Here is a 22,445-nt window from a genome sequence, read left to right on the forward strand (position 1 = left end):
CTTTATCTTCCATTTTTGTGTGTATAAAAGATTAAACCAAGGGAGCGTTAGCCACGTGTGCGGAGCACCTCTTTGACCAGGTGCAGGCGTCACGTGGTACGAGAACGTAAGGAGCGAGCAACTGGTTGACAAACCTTCGTATACGCTACCTCATAGCAGCAGCGCTGCCAAATTCGAGGCTCTCGCTCTGCAAGGGGACGGAGGAAAAGGGAGACCCGAGGGGCTTTGTGCGAGAACTTACGGACTGGTTTCCTGCCTTTATATACAGCGATAGCTGTGAATGGTACGTCGGCCAAATTTTCCAGCGTCCGTCGCACGTGTTCGTCCTAATATTCATTTGACAGACGAGTGAGTGAACCAGCGCCTTTAATAAAAAACCATTTCACCGAAATAAAGATGCGAAAAGAAATAGAAAGATAATGAATTATAAAGCAAGACAATAAATGTACACGTCACCTGAGCATACGAAGTCGTCTCAAAGTAAGACGGTGTTCGTCTCTACCCTAGGTTCGGGATTCATCCACGATGTGTCAAGCGTCGACCTTCGTCGTGCCATCGAATCCATGGTCATCGTTATTATTGTCCTTGTGCCGCTTTCGTCGTACTCCTCGTCATCGGGCCATTCGCTACTTCGGTCGTTTCTTGATTAATTATCCGGAGTGAAACTTCACTTTTTGTTTTCTCGATCCCTACTACCGAATTGCATCGCCATCCGCACATCCAACAACCAGGCAAGGAACATGCAACTTTCTTATCTGCCGTGGAGCAATGGAAAAAAAAAATCAGCCTGCGCAAACAATCCCTGGGCTTCAGGAACAACCATCGTCAATTCTCGGAACGGGCCTCATGGACACGGTCGTTAAGCACAGGCAGTGAGCCGCTTCCACGTCATTGATGCGGAAACACGGAAAAAATAGCATAGCAAGTGAGGAACGTTCATTCCTAAAAAGAATTAAAGAAAGGAAGTCGCTCCCATTTAGTTATGGTCTATTGACTCTGGCGGGGTTTTTACTAGAGATGCGCAGATGTATAAAGTTATATATGGCTTCGGTAACGGAGGAAATTGTTCCGGGTGTATTCATATTTCATTATCAGCCCCGGATGTTCTCTCCTGGGAGCTGGCAACCTTGATTTTCATTTTTTTTTATCCTACGCTATCCATCGATATAAAAACCCGGGTTGGCTCTTTCAGGAACACACATACTCTTAGAAATGCGGTCAGTAACCAATATGGACCGTGCAAATGATTTATGCGCATATTATTGCATGCCGTTCGTACTTATAATCCTGGTGCGCCTGTCTATATTACGGGCATTAACGAGGGTTCTTAAATCGATTATGTTATTGTGGATTTACTGTTATAGTGAAACGTCATTCGTCATCCTTGACGGCTTGAGCTTCCATACTGTTTTGCGAAGAATGATAAAGGAATCGAAGCTATTTCTCAGGCGAATGTTGCAACTATACAGGACATCAGTTTGAACATGTCATACGTCCGTAAAATAATATAGAGACTCGAACGCTTTCTTAAGCGTGTTAATCTTGCAGCAGACTTGATTTGACTGTAATGATGACGATCCCTCGGACGTGGCCACCTACGTGTAGATGGAAGGGGTAATTGTTACAAGCTTCACGTGGGTTTACTACCTTTCATGTGGGTTTGGCGTACTTACTGGGGACAAGACCGCAGCGCTCAGGCGCACTGTATACGAAGGAAAGTGCACACGAACAACGTTGTGTAATAATTTAATTCTTTATTTGAAAAACCTGCCGAGGTAGCGCAGTGCCATTGGAGTTCTGCTACTGAGCACGAGGTCAAGGGTTCGATCCCGGTCGCGGCGGCCGAATTTTGATAACGGTGAAATACAGGAAAAATCTCGCGTGCTTACATTTATCTGTACATTAAAGGGAAGCTGAAACGGTTTTCAATTTCCATGAATTGCTGGGATTTGGAAGAACAGACCTAATAATTTACGGTTCCGAAAATTTTTTTTTCGTTTTGTTAATATAAGGGGCGGAAATCGCTTTCTAAATCACCCGCGCGGACACGCCCCCATCGCTTCCCGGAGCACTGGGTGAGGTTGTTGCCAGAGGAGAGAACCGGCGAGAGCGACGTCCTTTTGACCAACAATTAATCCGGACACCTACACTACGGCGTCTCTTATAGCTTCAGTGTTGCTTTCGAACGCTAAACCCCATGAATCAATGTTTCCTTCGTAGAATTTACTCACGACAACGTACTATAAACACCGTTGGTTGCTGGTTTTTATCAGCGAAAAGAACACTGTACACAGCGCACCAAACGCAGACAGCGTAGTTGTAGAACTCTGTCAGTGCAATGGATTGATCGAGCACGATGACGTCGGCAGCCCCACTTAGCTTCCGTCTGCATGACTAGACTGCGATATATTTATTTCCCCGAAGTCTGTGGGCATCAGACTTTCGTTCACGACTATACCCATATATCCTTGGCAGCTGCATAAATTATGCTCTTACAAATTGAATAAGCTATATATGAGAAATATTGTTGCAGTGCTTCACATTCCCGTTGACCACGGAAACGTCGCACATGTCAGGACTTGCTGACAGACCTGGTACGCCTGCGGTCGGAACACATCCTAAGGCTGCTAATGTTCCAAGTTGAACGTATCCACTGAATTAATGCGGGAGAAGAGTATAAGCATTTGTACTTAGACGGTTCTCCATTCAAGTGCATGTTTAATACGGAAGGCGAGTGCCCAATAGGTGTTTTTGACCTCTTATAGCGAAGCTGCCACGCTGCATCACAACGGAAATCAAAGTTTCCTGCTGTTTCATTACGGCACTGCTTTCGTTGCTGGTTGTACGAAGGCGTTCACGCATTCACAGACTAAACCCACCCCTGTCGATGAACATCTGCAATGCGGCTCGAACTACGGGCGCCAGCAGGGCGATCTTTCTCGTCATGCCGGGCAGTTGGAAAAACGAGGTGAGCGGCGTGCCGGAAAAGGACGCGAACGAGCTCAGCTCCACGTCGATAGCGTCCACGTTCACCACTTCGAGCGACGCGATCACGAGACGACCGTTGGGGTCGTTCCTGTCCACTCGCAAACCCACGTTGGCTTCGAGTCCGCTCAGCGTGCCCGAGATGTCCTTCTGGACGTACGGAAGGTACGGCAGCGGGGACATCAGGGTGACCACGATGGTCGGCGACAACCTGAGCGGAAGCCACGCCTGCGCGACGTTGTCGTCGCAATACGTCTCCGCCGTGCCCCGCAGGGACAGCGTGTCGAGTCCGCGTAGCGTCAAGTTGAGACCGAAGTTTCCTCCGACGTCCAGCGGCCTGGGCTGGGACAGCACCCGCTGCCCGAACGACAGCAGGAGGTTGATGGTGTTGGTGAACCTCTGCGATCCCATGCAGATCTGCGTGACCAGTAGGGACTCGCGACGTTGGCGCGCTGGTGGTGCAGCCTCCGCTGAGGCTCGTTTTGGGGGCAGCAACGCCAAATGCAGTAGCGTCAGCGAAAGGACAAGGGACAGAGCGTGGGCCAAAAGAGGAATGGTGGCAGCCCCAGTGGACATCAGAGGGTCGTCACTGTAAAGAAGGAAAAAGAAGCAAGGTTTTCCTTTCTGAAGAGAATGAAAGTCACCTGGATATTAAAAAAAATTAAATTATGGGGTTTTACGTGCCAAAACCACTTTCTGATTATGAGGCGCGCCGTAGTGGAGGACTCCGCAAATTTCGACCACCTGGGGTTCTTTAACGTGCACCTAAATCTAAGTACACGGGTGTTTTCGCCCCCATCGAAATGCGGCCGCCGTGGCCGGGATTCGATCCCGCGACCTCGTGCTCAGCAGCCCAACGCCATAGCCACTGAGCAACCACGGCGGGTACCTGGACATGGGCACATGACATAAGAATATTTTGGAACATTTTGAGCCCCCGGCTATCATGTCGACACGGCGCGGGTGGCAATCACCAGTGTGGCTGCGACTCTGTAACAGAGATTTTATCAAGCACAAGATGATTAGAATCCATTTACGGAGTAGAGAATTGTACCTCTTTGTAAACGGGCAATAAGTTCGCAAATGCATTGCTTAAGTACGTGCACCTAGAGATACGCACCAAAGTATTTTATATCATGGTATGCCCTGCAGCGAATCCTTCCATTGCTAGCTAGCTTGTGGCAATGTTTGCTCCCGAAATTCAAGCAAAAAGTCGTATTCGACGAGGTGAAATGAGAGAATGCTGATCACTTATTATATATTTTTTGTTGGTGAATCGAAGTATTATTTAAGGAGGTAGGTCCTTTCAATTATTAGGCGATTCCGCCAAATCATACTTGGCTGCTGCTGCCGCCTATTCCTTACACTTTTAGTCTGGTTCCACTTATGGTCCCGCATATTAGCTGGAACGTTTTTTTGCAAACATAAGCGGCACTAAGTCCCGAGTTCAAGGTTCTGCGGCACACCGCAACACTTTTTTGCCGCTCAAACACGTCGTATTGTGCGTCATGTACTTTCCTAACAGTTCTGACACATAATGGGGACGGTGAGAAAGAACGTGCAATAGCATGAAAGTTCCCGTCCTGTCTCGTAGTTCGTGTTTTGTGTGTCCGGTTTGTACATACGACGATGACAATTTCTTTAAAGCAGAGCAACGGCAAGTATCAGGAAACAGACTGGTGGTTCCGAGTGTGATCAATGATGTACAGCTGCATTTGTCGAAAAGGAAGCAAGGCAAATGGCAGCAGCTGGACAAACAACCGCGTCACGTGCTCAAGGGCTTGACGGCACTACCTTGTACGCGCGCGGTTTCCACGATGGAACGATTTCACACTGGTGCAGTCGCCTACACGGTGGCGACTGCATGAGCAGTGCTTTTCAGAAAGATTCTATGAGATTTTGTGTGAAATATTCGCACGAAGCTATATAAGCACCAGAAGAAACGACTTTTTTTCTGACTTTCTGTATTTCTATTCGTCATAATCATCCTATATCAACTAAGTTGACAATGCCCACGTGCTCATTCTTGAGGCAAGTGACTTAATTACTCGATTGTGAACTTGTTTATACGTCTGGGTCTTCCGTCATTTAAAACTTTGTTCACTCAAACGGTTGTGGTAAGACATTTTGGAACTCCGATTTTTAAACAGGAATATATTGCTCCTTGTGCCCTACGGAAAACGTTGCGTTTTATAGCACCCTACTGCAACACAAGATTTGGTAAAGCTAGTAGGTATGCTCATGTCCCAAGAATATTCAATGACCTACGTGATCATATATTTACTGCAACCACGAAAGGAAATATGAAAAAAATGTTGAAGGCACTATAAACAATGTCTAATACTAAATAATGTTCCTTTTTCTCGCTTCTTTGATTTCTGTTGTCACTGAAAGTCACGCAAGCCATTTCGTTCGCTTTGACGGGCCTGCCTTCTGATGCAACAACAACAACATTATTATTATTATTATTATTATTATTATTATTATTATTATTATTATTATTATTATTATTATTATTATTATTATTATTGGCAACACGTATACACTACAAAGAAGCAAAGAAGAAAAGAAACAGCACAATACGTCCCATTACGCGCATAGATGGAGGCGCACTACAGATGAGATTTGAGTCCCGTAGTTAAAGCAAATTCTAGGAAATAATTTGTAGGCCCCGTATAGAACTGAAGCTCAACCACTTAAAAATAAAAATCCAGCACATTCATAAACGCACTCGCACATAGATATAAAATGTCCTTGGCGCGTCGAAACGAGAGAAAACCTATGCGGTGTTTTTTCGCTGTAAAACAAGAAATTACGTTTCAATTCCGTGATAGCATTGAATATTGTCGGACATTTTGACGATACATTGGGATGCTGATGTCGAAGGCGCCCAGAAAAAAGCCATGCAATGCGAGAGCCAGAGTTTTAGTAAGCATAAGAGCTCCAAAGTATAGCAAGGCAAGTATAATGCAGCGACGCCTGGCGACCTTGGACGAAGGCACGAAAGCCAGAATACAGTGCAGGGGCAACAGCTGCCCAAGCAAATTGCACAGCTGGGAGACACACATTTCTTTCCTGCTTGCTTTAGGCAACGCCGCGACAGTCTTGCGCAGCCTTCTGCAACCATTGGGAGACGCATTAGCCCTTTGATGGACAGCGCGACATACCAGCCCCACTTTTCATGGCAACTTCACTTCAGGGGAACGACGCGATATGTAACAGCCACGCTGGAAGTTCTCTGTGCAACTACGTTTGTGGTGCTCGTGACAGCATTTTTTTAAAGGTTTCATTGCAGCTTTATCAGAAAGGACGGACGGTTGCAGCCATTGCTCGTTTCATCTTCCCAAAGCAGTGCCTATTTACCAGCATACTCATGAATGGGCACTATTTGGAGCAAAGCGTTTATCTGGTGCTAGAGCAACGACACGTACAAAGCCGACGACGTCCAATTTCCGCTACATTTGTTCAATTAAACATTTTTTCCAAGACATTTTTTCCGTGACAGCTTTGTGCTTTTATGATTTTGGTGAGGCTAGGCATCGGTAATTTGCCGTACCCATATCTACCAATAAACAATTACTCAATTATTAGCCCCACGCACTCATCATGCGCTATATATGGCAATTGCGTAGCCATTGAGGCTTTCGATGGAGCACACGCATTCCGAGAACTGTTGTTATAATGAACTGTCCCGAAAGACGATGCTGGTATCAAGGGTGCTCAGTAAACGCTACGTAAACATGCGAAAGACGCGCATGCTGCTTCATCAGAACACTAGAGCACCTTAAGATGCTTCCGATAATTTTGCAGGCAGGCGTGAAGAGGCGGTAGAGGCGAGAAACGAAGTTGCGCAATGGTTTTCATGATGAACTTACCTATGTGGACAAAAGGAGATCCCACTTTTTTTTTATTTGTATGTCTCACTTTCTTTCTTTTTTCATATATATACAATATGCTTGCCAGCTTTACGATTTACCTTTGTGTGAAAAGTACGCGATAAACAAAACACTTGTAATGGCTCAGGCAGAAAACGATGCGATCGGCTTTGCGGCGTCCCTGAAAGTTTTAAATCAAGAAAGTATAGGCGAATAGAATTTGTGGAAATCACGCACAGTTGGCATTTAAAGTATACGGACCGTCGAACGTGGAAAAGAAAGCTGAATGCATCATGCAGCCTGCGCATGCATGATGCAGCCTGCGCATGCATCATGCTATTAGAATTTCTAGTGTCTACTAATGCATTGTATTGTAATGTATTGTAATGTACGTATTGTATAAGGCAAATATTGTCAGCTCCTAACTGGAAGCTCACCATTATCATTGAAAAGGAAGGTGTACAATCTATACATTTTACCGCTTCTGACATGTGGGGCAGAAACTTGGAGACTGACCATGATGCCTGAGAACAAGTTAAGGACCGCGCAAAGAACGATGGAACGAAGAATGCCAGGCATCACGTTAAGAGACAGAGCGGCCGTAGTTGCTTAAGGCTATGTTGTTGGGCTGCTAAGCACGAGATCGCGGAATCGAAACCCGGCCACAGCGGCCGCATTTCGGTGGGGCCGAAATGCGAAAACACCCGTCTACTTAGATTTAGGTGGACGTTAAAGAACCCCAGGTGGTAGAAATTTGCGGAGTTCTCTACTACGGCGTGCCAGAAAGTGGTTTTGGCACGTAAAACCCCATGATTTAATTTTATTTAATTTTAACGTTAAGAGACAGAAAGAGAGTAGTTTGGATCAGAGAGCAAACGGTTGTAGCCGATATTCTAATTGACATTAAGAGAAAAAAAAATGGAACTAGGCAGGTCATTTAACGCGTAGCTTAAATTACCAGTGGATCATTAGGGCTACAGAATGGGTCCCAAGAGAAGGGAGGCGTAGTCGAGGACGGCAGAAGACGAGGTGGGGCGATGAAATGAGGAAATTTGCGGTCGCTAGTTGAAATCGGTTGACGCAGGACAGGGGTAATTGGAGATGATGATGATGATGATGATGATGATGATGATGATGATGATGATGATGATGATGTGAACAACATAGTGTTGAACGGTTTTACTGACTGCGGTCCCGAACTGCTCTGAATTTCAACAATTTCTGAGGTCCAGCGGCTCGTGAACCTTGGACACGACTTATACGCACCGAAATAAAGGTGGAAGGCAGCAGGCTTGAAACGCTATCATCGTGCAGTAATACTTCATGTGTGCGTTCCTGGTTGCTCTTTGTCCGTGGATAAATTCTACAACGATCTTTTGTAAATAAAGCGCGCTGAGAGACCCGATATGATAGGACTTATCGTTCGATGGCTTTCTATGTTTGTGGCTCCAAGTGGTAAATGCTGATAATAGTGGTGGCACCTCCGACGCCAAAGAAAGAAAAACACTAACACGGGCACTGCTTAGCCTTCAGCATGTCAAGCCAGCAGACACAAACTCGAGTACTCGCATAACGTCAGTTTGGAATATAAAGGGAAGCCACAGTATTGCTCATCCAGACGCTGGTACATTATTGCTCGCAATCCACCATGAACACCTTGAAAATCGAAAGGACCTACTGTCACAGAAGAAGGCCGTGCAAGCGCTATTGCGCTTTTTGCGATCTACCGGCCTGAGTGAACGACTTTAACTGGAACGCCTTTTGTGTGTGTGCCTCCACATGTGCGTGTTTTTTTTTTCCTTTTTTAGCGTTTTCCTCTCTGTCATCTTTCTAACCCCTATCCCCCATCCCCAGTGTAGGGTAGCAAACCTGAGACTCATATCTGGTTAACCTCCCTGCCTTTCCTCTTCATTCTCTCTCTCTCTAACCCTTTTAAGGCTGCCAGAAAGTTTGGCGCACCCGCGTATCGCGCGTCATCGTACAGATATATTTAGAACACCGCCTTATAGCAGTTCAAGCACAAGGCTAAATCTTGTTCTGTCATGCTTCGCCCTTCTGACGAAACTGCCAATTTTCTTTTCTTTCTTTCTTTCTTTTTTTGCTATCGAACCGATGACGCTGAACACATAACACACTATAGAACTTGAAATTACTTATGCCTGTCGTCAACTTGCCGAAAAGAACAAGAACGTCACGTGTCAGCGAATTCCCGGCCATTGCGACATCGCGGGCAAGCAGCACGAGAAGGAAGCTCCTAGATCTGATCATGAAAAGGAGGTGCAGGAACACATCAGGCTTTCAAGAATAGACGCAGCGACAAAGTTCCGCATGCCCGCGCGTGATGTCACACGGTTAATGCTAAGCGCCAGGCTTCCGGCACACCCGACTACATCGCTCGGACCCATCCTTCGGACTCCGCATCTCAATTGGACTATCTTGAACCGCGACAACTGTTCTCCGTCTACGGTGGCTTGGTGCATCTTCGACGAATACTTTTGCTTGCCGCATCGGAATGGCCGACAGTACTGCCTGTGAAGATCGTTGCAGCCAGGAAACCATCGAACACGTCCTTTGCTATTGTCATCGCTACAGCGCGATGAGACGGTCGCTCGCGACCGCTCTAGCACGCACCGAAGACCGCAACAAGTGACGTCGACGATGAAGGCGCTGCTGAGGTCCTACGTGCGAGCGACTTAATCGACGGCTCTTGCACACCCGCTTCTTTGTGTGCGAGCTTGCGTGCGTGCGTTTTATTCTCCCTCTCTTTTCGTGCGCATGCTTTCCCTTTCCGCTTTTCTTTCCATCTTTGTCTCCGCTTAATTCCCTCCTCCCCTCCAGTGTTAATTGAGAAGCAAACCAGATGTTTGATTTCCGGTTAACCTTTCGCACATCAATTATCTCTCTGTGCTCCAAGTAGTGCTTTAGTTTGGCTTATCTGAGAAAACACCCCTTGACCAAAAGAAGGCGATGGTGACTGGGCGCGCATTCGCAAACTGCCTAGTCCGCTAGAGTTGTTGATTAGGTTAGGCGCCAGCCAACGGCGGCAGCGAGCACGTTATTATCAAAGGAGGCCGGCCAATAACCAAAGTTTTTTTAACGAGCTACGAAGGTAACAGATTACTTTAAAAGTTGGGAACACGACAGGCTTGTGGCTACCACATTTCATTATTCAGAAAGGGAACAGGCGCTATCACAGACCTCCACTATAAGTACATCTGAAAACTACAAACTGTAAGTATTAAATTATGAATTTTAGCCGTTATGTGCAAATTTATATGGAAAAAAAGAGGCTCAGCTGGCGCCTCCTACAGGCGCCAAGAAATTAAACACTGCCTGCAGAAGAAATGAATGAATGAACGAATGAATATAGGAAAGAACAAACTAGCCCGTTTCCTCGCACTAATAAACACATGTTCCAGGAATTCGACATTTTTTTCTTCTCATTAAAAGATCCGAAACATGCAATGATGCCCTGGGGAAAGAACGGCGTTTCGCCCGTCCACACTCGGACGCGATAAGGCTCGCGAATTCGGCCCCCGGCCAACGGAAGAACGCTTGGTTGCTTAACGTCAACGGCAAAAACGCGAACACGCGATGCTCGTCAGTTCGCTCTCGCGACGGCGAGCCGCTTACTAACGCACCTGTACTGCACTCAACGCAGTGTGACTGGTTCGAGCACTCACCTGGCTTCGCTGCGCACCTCCTGGTGTCGGACCAAACGTGGTTGCGGACGTCCCTGTTGGTCCACGCATCAATCATGCGCGCGCGGCTGCTCGCGGTCTCCAGCTGCCGCATGCGCACAATGCCACTTCTCGATCCGAGTTGGGGTTCCGCATGGAGTCCTCGGCGGTGGAGATCGACTGGCTCCTCAAATGGGCCCTTCTCCTTCTTCCCGATCTGATCACCGGCGAGCCATCAATGTGGCTTCCGCCCGCCTCCGAGCAAAGTGAAAACACGCGCCACCGAGATGCGGGAAAGAAGGCGGGGGGGGGGGGGATAGGTTAAAATGTGCACGGCATAGGAAGGCTATATCTACATTGGCTGCTTTGTGAGGCCTAAAACGATGAGTTCTAAGTGATGCCTGATCGTGAGACGAACAATTATAACGATTTCGATTAGGAGCCTCTGTTTCGCTTTTCCGTCGGCCTTGATGTTTTCTCTGCTTCTTTTGTTGTTGGCCTTTTTCACTATGCGTATTCTGTTTAGTGCGAAGGATATGAAGCGCAATTCAGCTCTCGAATATTGTGGACACCGTTTCAAGGTGGGAATATTTCAAGCGCAAATAGTTAGGGTGAACCTCGAACGCTCGGGACAGTATGTCGGGTGACGAGAGACTTCAAACAACGTAGGCAAGTTGTAACTTTATGTAAGAGCGTATGCCTTCCAGTTCTTGAGCACTCCTCCGTCATTTGGGGCGGCACTTGTATATCGAATTATTAACTTCTCAAAAGTGTGCAAAAAAGTTCACGTCTACATTTAAACATCGATTCTGTCAAAAACCTTTAGCAGAGCTAACACAGACACTCACGTTACCTATCCTCACCTGTAGACGCACCGATTCGGATGTTCTTTTCTTCACAAATTAATACATGGAAAAATGTGCTGCCCGCACTTGCTTTCTAATGCGCGCTTTTAGATTCTGCAGAAATGCAAACGGAAACAGCGCGCCTTTCAGCCTTCATATTTTTGTGACCCTATATCTAGAGTGCAGGCGACATATAGCGCCCATTCATAGTGCATGGATATCTTATTGCCTAACTTTAATATTTTCCTGGAAGGAGTTTCGGAGAAACTTCAATAATTGAACAAAAACTCTCATATCTGTTGTGCGTTACGTCATTCTCTAGCCCCTTTTTCCTGTCTCTCCACTTTTCTTTTCTATTCTCTTCGCGTACACATTTTATGCTCTGTTAAAATCTGTATTCGCGAAATTATTTTTCTCTTTTATGTGTGCACATATGTGTAGTGTGTATGTGTGTGTGTGTGAGCTTGTATTGTTCTTCTTGTGCATTGTTTTGCCGAGTGCGCCAGCACTAAGATCCTCGAAGTTCTTCTAGGGCACTTCAATAAACACATTTGATTGGTTGATTGATAGATTGAGTGATTGGATTGATTGATTGATTGATTGATTGATTGATTGATTTACTGTGATTGAACCTGCAGATAGACTGTGCGCTATGATAAACGCAGCAGCGAGAAGCTATATGGGTCAACTATATCTACTATATAGTATAACTTTATCTGTTGCCATGTGCTAGTACAGTCTAGGCAACAGGCTGTATAAGGTTTTTGACAGTATCGATGTCCAGCAAACTGGTGTCGCGAATAAGTTTTCCGGTCCACTTCGACACCCGCGAAAGTGTTTCCTGTTGAAAGCACCTCTTGTGAAGCTCTCTCTTCCAGCTGGTGTTGCGGTGACTTAAATGTACAATCAGTGTGTTTCATTATGTGTTTCAGATGCCCGAATCTAAATGAAATATTGAAACACACTACTTTCACCAAAATGGCTGTCGGGAATGTGCCTGCTCACAGAAAAATTGATACCCAGTTGGTACTTCACGAACCCATCTATCTTTCCTCTTGACCTCAGTGATGCAGTTGTCTTCACCACAGCGGCTCGCGTGAAGAAGGGGAATCAAAACTGATCAGTACAATGCCTCGAACATGATTGAATGCGCTGCTCTTTTTCCGAGTACTCCGGTATCCATATCGATACTCGCACAAGTAGGCGCCCTTGTTCAAGCTTAAGGTGCGCATGCTGAGTAACATTGATCGGTGCAAACTTTAGCTGTTGCCGTGTGCTAGTACAGTGTAGGCAACAGGCTTCAGTGGACGAGAGAAAGTATACGCCTCGTCTAGGGCAGGTAACCTTTCTAAACCCTTGCCCCTAAAGTTGTTCTCTCTCTAGTTATCTCACTCTTCGATTTCTCTCCCACGTGTAGGCTAGCAAGCAGGACAAAATCTATAATTTAACCCCCCCACCGTTTTCCTCATCTCTCTTTCTTTCACTAGTAATGGCCGGAGTCAAACCATGCAATCAGCAGTGAATTCCTCCAGTGCGAGGGTGAAATATGTTGGCTAAGAACAGCATCGTCCACCATTACCACACAGAAGGCAACGTACAGGAATATGCAAGCTGCACGATGTATACATACAACTCTGTTCCTTTACGCTGTCCTTCAGCCATTGCGCTGCGATCCATTGGCGTGTGTCATCAAGCCGATAACCTGCCAGAGCTGGTTACACCCCCACGCATAACACATCTCTGTCACTAACCATTAATGCATCCCGCTCCATTGCCAAGGAAGAATGCGTAATCGGACGCTGCTAATGCGTCTGACGCTGCGCTTCTAACTTTGGATATATTGTTTTTCTCAGACATTCCTTCCCGCTCTTCTTTCTTTATCTTTATTCGCACATACAAACTTTCCCTTAATCTAGGAAATACTGAGCCACACAGTGGGTCCAACACGCGAAAGCGTGGACGTTGTCTTTTATCTATTCCTTGAATAACATACATAAAGATACCGAGTCCGTTGCATCAATTGTTGCATGACATTCTTGAATACTAAAAAATATAGCAACGCGGTGTAAGGTGCAGGTCATCTCTAGCGAGGGCAGTATCTTAGGAAAGCGTCCGCTGACCCGAGAATCGCACATCCGTCCAGAGGTATCTATGATGTGGCGCGCGGGCAGTATGTGGTTCACACATTTGTATGTGTAACGCGCGTGGCCCTTATGATCACACTAGATGTACATCACTTGCTCCGGCCATGTGTTCGGACCCACGCCAACAAGAAGCAACATTCCGCCAGGCTACAAGAAGCGTTACGCAGCACGGACCTTGTGGAGCAGCTCTGGACCGTCCAGCGAGCCCACGATGCGGCCAGGGAGTTAAAACTCCCGGTACCAACGTGGGAGCAGCCCGCTCTATGGGGCCTTGCGTCCCGTAGCTCGCAGGACCTTTCAGTAAAGTTATTTTACCCATCCATCCATACGACAGTCATTGTGGTGTAATCATAAACAAACTCATGGCGCATGACTGGTGACGATAATGCGATTAGTAATCTTTTTTATCAGAGGTATGCAACTTGCGGTGATACGTTTTATATGTTACGATGGTAATTATACTCTTCGTCTGTTTCGGCGGTGCGGCACCGGCGGTCCATCGCCATGCATTTACTCGAAGCGAGCGGCGATGGGCCTCTACCTGCTCCGCCGCACAGTGGACGGGGCTGACTCCTGAGCGCTAAGCAGCTTTAACGGACGAGGCATGTGGAGTGGCGTCATGCATTAAGCACGTACTGCAGCCAGGCTCTTCTCGTTTCCTTCTAGACACGCTGCGCTTTCTAGCGGTGACGCCGCGATAGATAGTCATAGCAATGACTATATACATCAAACGGCCGCGCTCGACTCGGATGGGGCGCAATCGCTTGAGTATATTTAATGATATTGATACGCACCCATTGTGTCACCATGGCACATCCATTCTGTGGAATCGGCCAAGAATGGGCACATACCGATATCACATATGCAGTGCCAAACTTGTCTGTTCGGGCCCATACCCAGTGGCACATAGCCAGTGACCTAAGTGGTCTATTCAGGTGCACACACGGTGGTCCATGTTGTCTGCTCGGCACGACAGCAGCCAGCACATACCTAGGGGCCCATGCTAATGGACAACTTGGGTCACTAGGTAGGTGAGATGGATTAGAATGGGCAGACATGTAGCAAAGTGTATCAAATTCCCAAAGAATACTATTCGCATTAATACCGTCGTCTTCATTCACGTGGGCATCTCATGCAGCGCCTTATCGCAGAGGGGGAGTGTTACACAGCCACTACTTCTCTGTTGGGGATACAAGAGGTCAGAAGACACGAGAAGAATTGGCTTCTTATGCGCACCTTCCCAATCTGCATACACCTATTTTCTCGTTGAACCGACGTTCCACATATTGACACGCGTACTTATTTACCCTTTTTCTCCGGGACTGCATTTCACCCGCTAAAAACCTGAAATCGCTCAGCGCAAGAGACGCCTGCATGATATGAAACTCACTCGAAGGTTATCGTTGATTCTATCTGTTGTGTCTGTAGTCACTAAACCATGTTTAATCTGATTGTGTGCGTGACGAGAAATGTGTAGTAGTTTCTGGAAGGCAAGTGGGCAGCAATGGTTATACTGGAACCTTCGACGAGTCATGTATAAAAGCCGACGCGCTTGACCCACAGATCACATTTCGAAGATCACCGACTATGCTCGCGGCCATCGTTGTGCTTCGAGTGCCACTTGCTTTTGTGGCCATAGGTTCGCCCAATAAAAAAAAAGTTTCATGATTCACAGTTTTGCCATGCTGTGTCCTTCACCGTCACTACAGTGTGACATCTGGTGGAGGTGCTTACGCGTTCCCGTACCGGACGCCCTCGCGAAGACGTGATCCAAGCCCGAACCGCGTAGACAACACCAACGTCGTCAAGAACCAGCGAGGTAGCCGCAGGCTACAAGGGTTGCTACCGAAGTATGGACTACTCCCCGAGAAAACCACAGAAATTAAAGGATAATCCAGCAACCACACTGGCAGCCCCCCATCATGCGGCAACAGGCTCAGGGAGCCACCGATCTTCCGAGGATCGTCATTTGAAGACCTGTAAAGCTGGCTATAAACTTACGGAAGGGTCGCTACGTTCACCAATTGGAGCTGCGACGACAAGCTGCGCCATTCCTACTTTTCCTTGGAGGACGCCGTTCCAACGTGGTTTGAGAATCGAGAGTCAACCCTGACGACATGGGACTTATTTCGCAGCAGCTTCTTGAGCACCTTCGTGAGCGTCGTGCAAAAAGAAAGCGCCGAAGCTCTGCTAAAAGCCCGAGCGCAACTACCCAACGAGAACATAGCGATTTTCACAGAGAAGATGACTCGCTTGTTCAGACACATTGACCCCGACATGTCGGAAGAGAAGTAAGTTCGTTTCTTGATGCGGGTTGGGAAGAAAGAGCTCCTAGCCGGATTGATACGCAATCCACCCAAGACCTTTCCTGAATTCGTTGCATTTGTTCGCGAAGCCACTACCATTGAGAAGACCAACGATATGCGGACTCTATAGCAATATAAACCCCGCACGCTGACCGCAAACAACAACGATGTTCAAGCACTCAGCACCGACGACCTGCGCGAGACGATCAGAATGGTCGTTCGCGGGAAACTGCAGAAGCCCTTTCTAAGGTCGCAGCCTCAGGAGGCCTTAATCGCTGACATCGACAAAGAAGAAGTTCAGTGATCACTCTGAGTTCCTCAGGTGCACCAGGAATCGTCGCAGCCCAAGGCGAAAGCGATGACCTACGCCGCCATCGCCCGCCGCCTGGGTCTCCTTCCGCGCTCGCGCCATGGCTCCGACACGCTGCAGGTCCGTGGTCCGCCGCCGCCGCCAGCACGCCCGCTCGTCGTCTATAGCAGCTTCCCCAGGAATACAGACGTATGGTGCGCTCCGCGGACCCCTGCCCGCTCTGCTATGACTGCAAATAAACCGGCCACATCTACAGGCGATGCCCTAACCGCGAGATGGGACTGCGAAGTTTCGCCTTGAACGCGCCTCGCTCACAGCAGGGTGAACGGCTTCGTGATATCACCGACTACCTCGCCGCAACGCATATGGAGATCTCGACGACTTTCCCGTTCGCCGTCACCAGGACGCTACCTGCCGCCGCAGCGCCGATCATACACTGGCCCAGCCCGCGGGGCTGGTCTGTAAGTCCATATCCGGAAAATATTTGGAACGGGATCTGCTTTTCTGTGGGACAAATAGCTTTAGCTGCAAAGTCGCGCTATTCTCTTAATAGGCGGAACCCGTCGGTTTGAAGTGGCTCACGATTATTTTAACCGAAACACCTAACTGCGTCTTGCCCTGGAGGGCACGGTTCTCCGAAGGTCTGCGAAAAAAACTTAATGTCTTCTGCTCGATACATAGTGACACATCCTCATGACTCGGAGAGAAGGGTTCCGGCGGAGCAACTGCCGGTTCATACTGCTAGGCTGACCACTCCTGATGCAGGACCGGCCCCCGCCACTACGTGCATACTTCATGTTACCCTCGCGTACCCGGCGCTCAGCCGAGTCCGGGCCATGTACTCGGTCTCCAATTGGAGCCGAATTGTCGTCCCTCCACACCCCCCCCCCCTCCCCGTTTTTTTTTCAACGCGCCAGAAATTCCACGAGGGTGACTCAGTACTGGAAGGACTAACAAAAACTTACGCCCCTAGAGGCTAAGATTATTTGGAAAAGGCTGCACGCCAAAACCGATGACGATTATCGGCATGGGAGCAACTTAATGCCAAAGGGGGCGAAAACTCGGTAAGACTTTCGGTTTCAGAAACAGCATTGCATTGGTATCTGCACCTTCTCGACAATAAGCTGAGAATGACCGGCGTGTACTTCAAGTTTCGACGTGTTGAAAGGTCATCAAGGAATGAGGCTTAAATGTGTAGTTGTTTTGCTCATGAATAAGCTAGCAAAAGCAGAAATACAAAGTGGCACAGGGAGAAGGGTGAACGAAAGTGCTGACTAACCCTGGTATGTTTATTACTTGAAGCAGTAACATATTGTCTTTGCAATTAGAAGAAACAAGGCTAGTAAAACAGAAAAAAATTCATCATCAGTCGATAGTCATCTCACGATGACTATCGACGTTAATGCAATTAGCATTCAAGTATGGTAGCGACACACCGTATAGCTGAAGACACTTTTTTGAAGTGTAGTTCAGGTAGAAGGCTAAGAATGCAAATCGCATTATTACACTCACGCTGCACACAGCGCCACCTCAGACCACAGCGCCTTCACCATCGGATACCACAAAGAAAACTTTACTAAACGTGGCCTCCCCACCACGGCTGCTGTTGTCCCGCTGTCACTGTATATTGGGTTTCACTATACCTGAATTCGAATGAACTTAACGTAAAACATTAACGTTCGTTGTCAGCTAGAATATAGCGTGTTCTCACTTATGTCAATCAGACATGCACCTCTGCGGTGCGCTCACAGCAAGTCGATAGAGGTTATAAAGAAAGATAACACGAAAGCAGGAGAAGTAGGCCAGGAATACAACCACATTAAAAACAAAAAAGAAATGCAGAGAAATGGACGGGTCACTTGCAGAAAATGCATCAAGGGAAAATGATATTTGTGATTTCCACGGGTGTAAGTTGTTTCCGATGTCGGTAGTACGCCTTCACCTCGCTGCTTGGTAGCGCCATCTTTAAAAAAAGCGTCGAAGATCTCTGTCCAACATTTAGCTAGCAGTGGTAATTCCCAATTCACTTGTGGCATCTCTAGACGCCACCGCTGGCGTCGACGGTGGTACCTGTGACGAACGCGCTGTCGGGGCCGCAGAGGAAAGCGACCACTGCGGCGACTTCGTCGGGCATCGCCATCCGGCCCATCGGGATGCCGGAGGAGATCTTCGAACGCTGCGCCTCGCCGAACGCCTTGACCATGGGCGTTTCCGTCATGCACGGCGCCACGGCATTGATGCGGATTCCGCTACCGGCAAGGTCCACCGCTGCTGATCTGATAATGCAGAGGCAAGATGAAATCAAATCATGGAAGCGGTGACTACGCTATGAATGTTTAGTTTCCGGAGATCATGATGGAACCACAAGAAATCGTGTCTTTGCCCCGAGTAAGACAAGTTCCCTTGTCGAGACGTTGACTTCGGGTTCGTATATACCTTGTTCTCTCACGGTTTACCTTGCCGCAAAAGAAAAATATGCTATGTTCAACCTACAATACTTCATTCACTGGCACATATATCACCTTCTCCGCCAATCTTTAAAACTTTTTTTTTTACTTATACCTGCACTTTGCATATCAATATACCAATGGCTTCTTTTAAGTACGCTGCTTACTGTGGCATGTGCTTGCGTTATCTGTTTTTGTCTGGAGGGCGTGACCTTTTAATGCACTTGTTTCCCTCGCTTTCGTACTACAGAAACTAGAAAATGTACTTTGTATGTACATACAAAGTACAAAATGTAAATGTACATATATACATTAAATGTGATATACATACATATATATATATATATATATATATATATATATATATATATATATATATATATATATATATATATATGTATATATATATATATATATATATATATATATATATATATATATATATATATATATATATATATATATATATATATATATATATATATGTACATATCACAGGCTCCACCCAATCATTATGTACGTGATGGCGCTAATATAAGCATTTTAGGGAAGTTTAGAGGAAGTGGAATTTGAGGGCCGCCTCAACTGCTTTGTGCTAGTCCCTATCAAGATGGAGTCGTACAAAGGGGTTTGTGCACGTCTTTCTTGCTTTCAGTATCCCGTGTACTCACTCCATACAGCAAGTCAATCATGCGGCTCTGTCAATGCTGGTACGGGGGACAATGCGACCTAAAGAAAGATTCAACTCACTTTCTATATGCTTCACATTTGCCCGAATTCGACCCGTTATACCTGGTGAAGTTCGTGACGGCTGCCTTGGTGGCAGAGTACGCCGCAGCGCCCGGTAGGGTAACCCTGGCTGCGACGCTGGACATGTTCACGATGCTGCCGTCGGTCACCTTTTGCCGTAGCATGCAGCGGGCCGCTGCTTGCGTGACCAAGAAGGTACCCTGTGATTAAACGAAACAACACAGGACCACCACCGTTTTCAGCACAGTACCACTGAGAGCAGGTCGCATGTATAGGAAACCTTTGTAAACGGGACCGGAGGAGTGGGTCGAAACAGCATCGAAATGGAGGACACGATGAGAGAGAGAACAGTGCGATGTAACTGTCGTACTAATTGCCAGCGACTACGTTCGAGCATCATATTCATTGCTTGATTATCGACTTCAACGTCTGAAACCCACGCAAAACGATTAGAGAAACCATAGTTGAGGCATCCACGTTAATTTTGACCAAATGGAGAACTTCAGCATGCATTCAGCATACGTCAGGCACAAGTGTTTTTGCAACCCGTTCCTATCAGAAGGTAGTCGCCGTGGTCAGGAATCCAACTCAGCAACTCGATCGTGCTCAGCAGCAGAACGCCATAGCCTCTAAGCGTTAGGCTGGGTTGAGGTTAGGTAAGAGTCGGCAACAGTAAGAGACACCGTGGCACCCACGGCAGTTCAGGGATTATATGACGGTCGGCTACTGAGCATGAAGTCGTAGGTTTGTTTCCTTGGTTTCGGGGACCACATTTCAATGGCATCAGAATGCAAAAAACGATCGTGCGCTTACTTAGACTTGGGTGCACGTTGAAGAACACCAGGTGGTCGAAATTAATCAATAGTTCAAGCTGTACGGCATTTACCCTAGATTTTGCGTTTATTTGGCACGCTTAACTCACGATTTCCAACACCATAGCAAGCGCGGAGACAGAGAAAATTGAGAAAAACTGAGAATGCCAGCTCTGCTGTTGGGAAAGAATAAATAATGCCGGCTAAGCTAAATACGACGCAAAAATTGCGCCCAAGAACTGACTATAGTAGCCAGCACGAATTAGGCTAACGTACACCTTTGTTTTTTTATTCATAGACGCATCACATGCTCAGGTCGGAGCATTGAGTTATGGGAGATTATACGACAGTATACATGATCAACAAGAACAAAGAAAAGTAAAAGTAAGCAGGACAATAAAAGACATCATTATGCATTTTTACTTCACAAAATGAGCATACAAATGCTCGCGGAAAAGTTCGCGGTTAGTGATTGAAACAGGGATATCTGGAACATCAAAGTTCGCGGTTAGTGATTGAAACAGGGATATCTGGAAGATCATTCCAAAGGGCAATGACTTGCAAAGCCGAAGAAATGATAGCTTTAGTTTTACCAAATAGGCATTTGATGCTGAGGGGATTATGAAGGCGCCTGGATGTGCGTAATGGTTTGTCAAGTGGCAGTGGGGATGGCGTTACGCTATGAATATATTTGAGTATTAAGCATAAAAGAGCAACAGGACGTCGGTTACTTAACGCTTGGAGAGGAATGTCTAGCTTAATTTTGCTTATACAGGAATGGCGGTCTTATTTACATGAAATGGACCGAGCGGCTCTATTTTGTACGGCTTCCAGCATTGAAATTAAGTACTCTTGGTGAGGCGACCAGATGGATGAAGGAAATACAAGCTTTGGGTGGACGAGGGTCACATATGCCAACTTGCGTGTATGAGCTGAGCGATGACGCAAATTTCGACGTAAGTGGCCCAGTTTTTGTGGCGCTGTAGCACATATGTTAGCGAAATGTGACATCCATGATAGGTTGGATATAACATGCAAGCCTAAGTACCTTTATGACACCGCACGAGGCAGTGAAAGGTTGTTGATAGAATATGTGAAGTTCGAAAGGGACTGTTTAGGAGTAAAGGATATTGTTTTGCACTTAGTTGTGATCAGCGGCATTAGTAAGTTACCACACCAGGTATAAACAAGGTTAAGGTCTTTTTGGAGGATGAGGTGGTCATCATGACTTTCGATAGTATAGTTTTGATACGATGCAGACACTAGCAAATAGTCGCACGCAAGAGGAAATGTTAGAAGGTACACCACCAAATGTTAGAAGGCGGTACACAGGATGTGATAACAGAAAACGATGAAGCAAAATTAATAACTACGAACTCTTTGCGAAGGGATAGAAAGTTGCAAAGTCAAGACAGCGTTTGTGAGTCTATTCTAAGAAATTATAGCTCAGTGATGAGGCGGCAGTGAGCAACGCGAAGAAATGCTTTCGAGTATAGTCAAGAAAGATGCAATCAGTTTGAAGGTAATTATTCGTTCTAAAGTGCAAGTCAGTGATGAATTCCAGAAATTGTGAATCGCACGAAAAATATTTTCGATACCAGATGTTGATTAATAAAACAGAAGTTACTAGACTCGAAGTGGTTACGAATATTTGGTGCAGTTATGTGTTTAAGCATTTTGCAACACGTGCAAGTAACTCTCTTCAGCTCAGGACGATGCTGCGAGTGTACAAATATAAACGCTAGAGTTCATTGTTACACGCCGTGGTGACTCAGCAGATATGCTGTGCCGCCGTCGAGCACGAAGTGGCGCCCGCATTTCGTTGGGGGAGAAATGCGAGAATACCAGTGCACTTAGATTTAAGAGCGCTTTCAAGATCCCCAGGTGTTCAATATTAGTCCGGAGACCTCCCGTATGGCGTCCATCACAGCCCATTCTGCTGCTTCTGCACATTACTCCCCACAATTATCCATGTCATTGAAGGTTTTGTTAATTAGGTTTGAAAGGTCCGCATGGGCAGATATCTTTTAGTTCCACATATAGGAAGTATGCTTGAAGCTTGCAGGAACCCGCACCTATACCGGTGGGTGCCTAAGGGGGATTTCTTCGGCAGATGCCGACAAGCTTGCGGCGCTGCAGCAATTTCGTTCTAATAGTATGGGTTGATCGTCGCCGCGGAGCGAACATTGATGCTGTCCCGAATACGCAGGACTTGCACGCCACTGCGATTGTGGAGACGCGATAATCTCTACGCGTGCTGCGCGCATACATACGTGAACGTAGCAGACGCA

At 46.8% G+C, this 22,445-nt stretch overlaps 2 protein-coding genes across 7 annotated transcripts in view; both read right to left on the minus strand.

The window, feature by feature from the left end:
* Nucleotides 1-1,703: 1,703 nt before the first annotated feature.
* Nucleotides 1,704-17,033, minus strand: LOC135915040 (uncharacterized). The gene is made up of 2 exons (XM_065448017.2): nt 10,544-17,033; nt 1,704-3,574 (listed from the first exon to the last, which is right to left on the minus strand). The coding sequence occupies exon 2, from the start codon at nt 3,559-3,561 to the stop codon at nt 2,863-2,865; it is 699 nt and encodes a 232-aa protein (XP_065304089.1). The 5' UTR covers nt 3,562-3,574; nt 10,544-17,033; the 3' UTR covers nt 1,704-2,862.
* A 380-nt stretch (nt 17,034-17,413) lies between these two features.
* The window catches only part of LOC135915039 ((3R)-3-hydroxyacyl-CoA dehydrogenase-like), a 153,661-nt gene continuing 148,629 nt past the window's right edge, over nt 17,414-22,445 (minus strand). For all 6 annotated transcript variants that reach the window (XM_065448015.1, XM_065448016.1, XM_070531690.1 and 3 more), the window contains 2 exons: nt 19,385-19,542; nt 17,414-18,421 (listed from right to left, as the gene is read on the minus strand). In XM_065448015.1, coding sequence (XP_065304087.1) covers nt 18,184-18,421; nt 19,385-19,542 — 396 coding nt within the window. In that variant the 3' untranslated portion in view covers nt 17,414-18,183. The remainder of the gene's footprint in view (nt 18,422-19,384; nt 19,543-22,445) is intronic.

This window comes from Dermacentor albipictus, chromosome 1 (genome assembly GCF_038994185.2).
Source record: "Dermacentor albipictus isolate Rhodes 1998 colony chromosome 1, USDA_Dalb.pri_finalv2, whole genome shotgun sequence".
NCBI lineage: Eukaryota > Metazoa > Arthropoda > Arachnida > Ixodida > Ixodidae > Dermacentor > Dermacentor albipictus.

Coding starts and splice junctions, on each gene's coding strand:
- LOC135915040 (XM_065448017.2), bottom strand. CDS start 3,561: ATGTCCACTGGGGCTGCCACCATTCCTCTTTTGGCCCACGCTCTGTCC.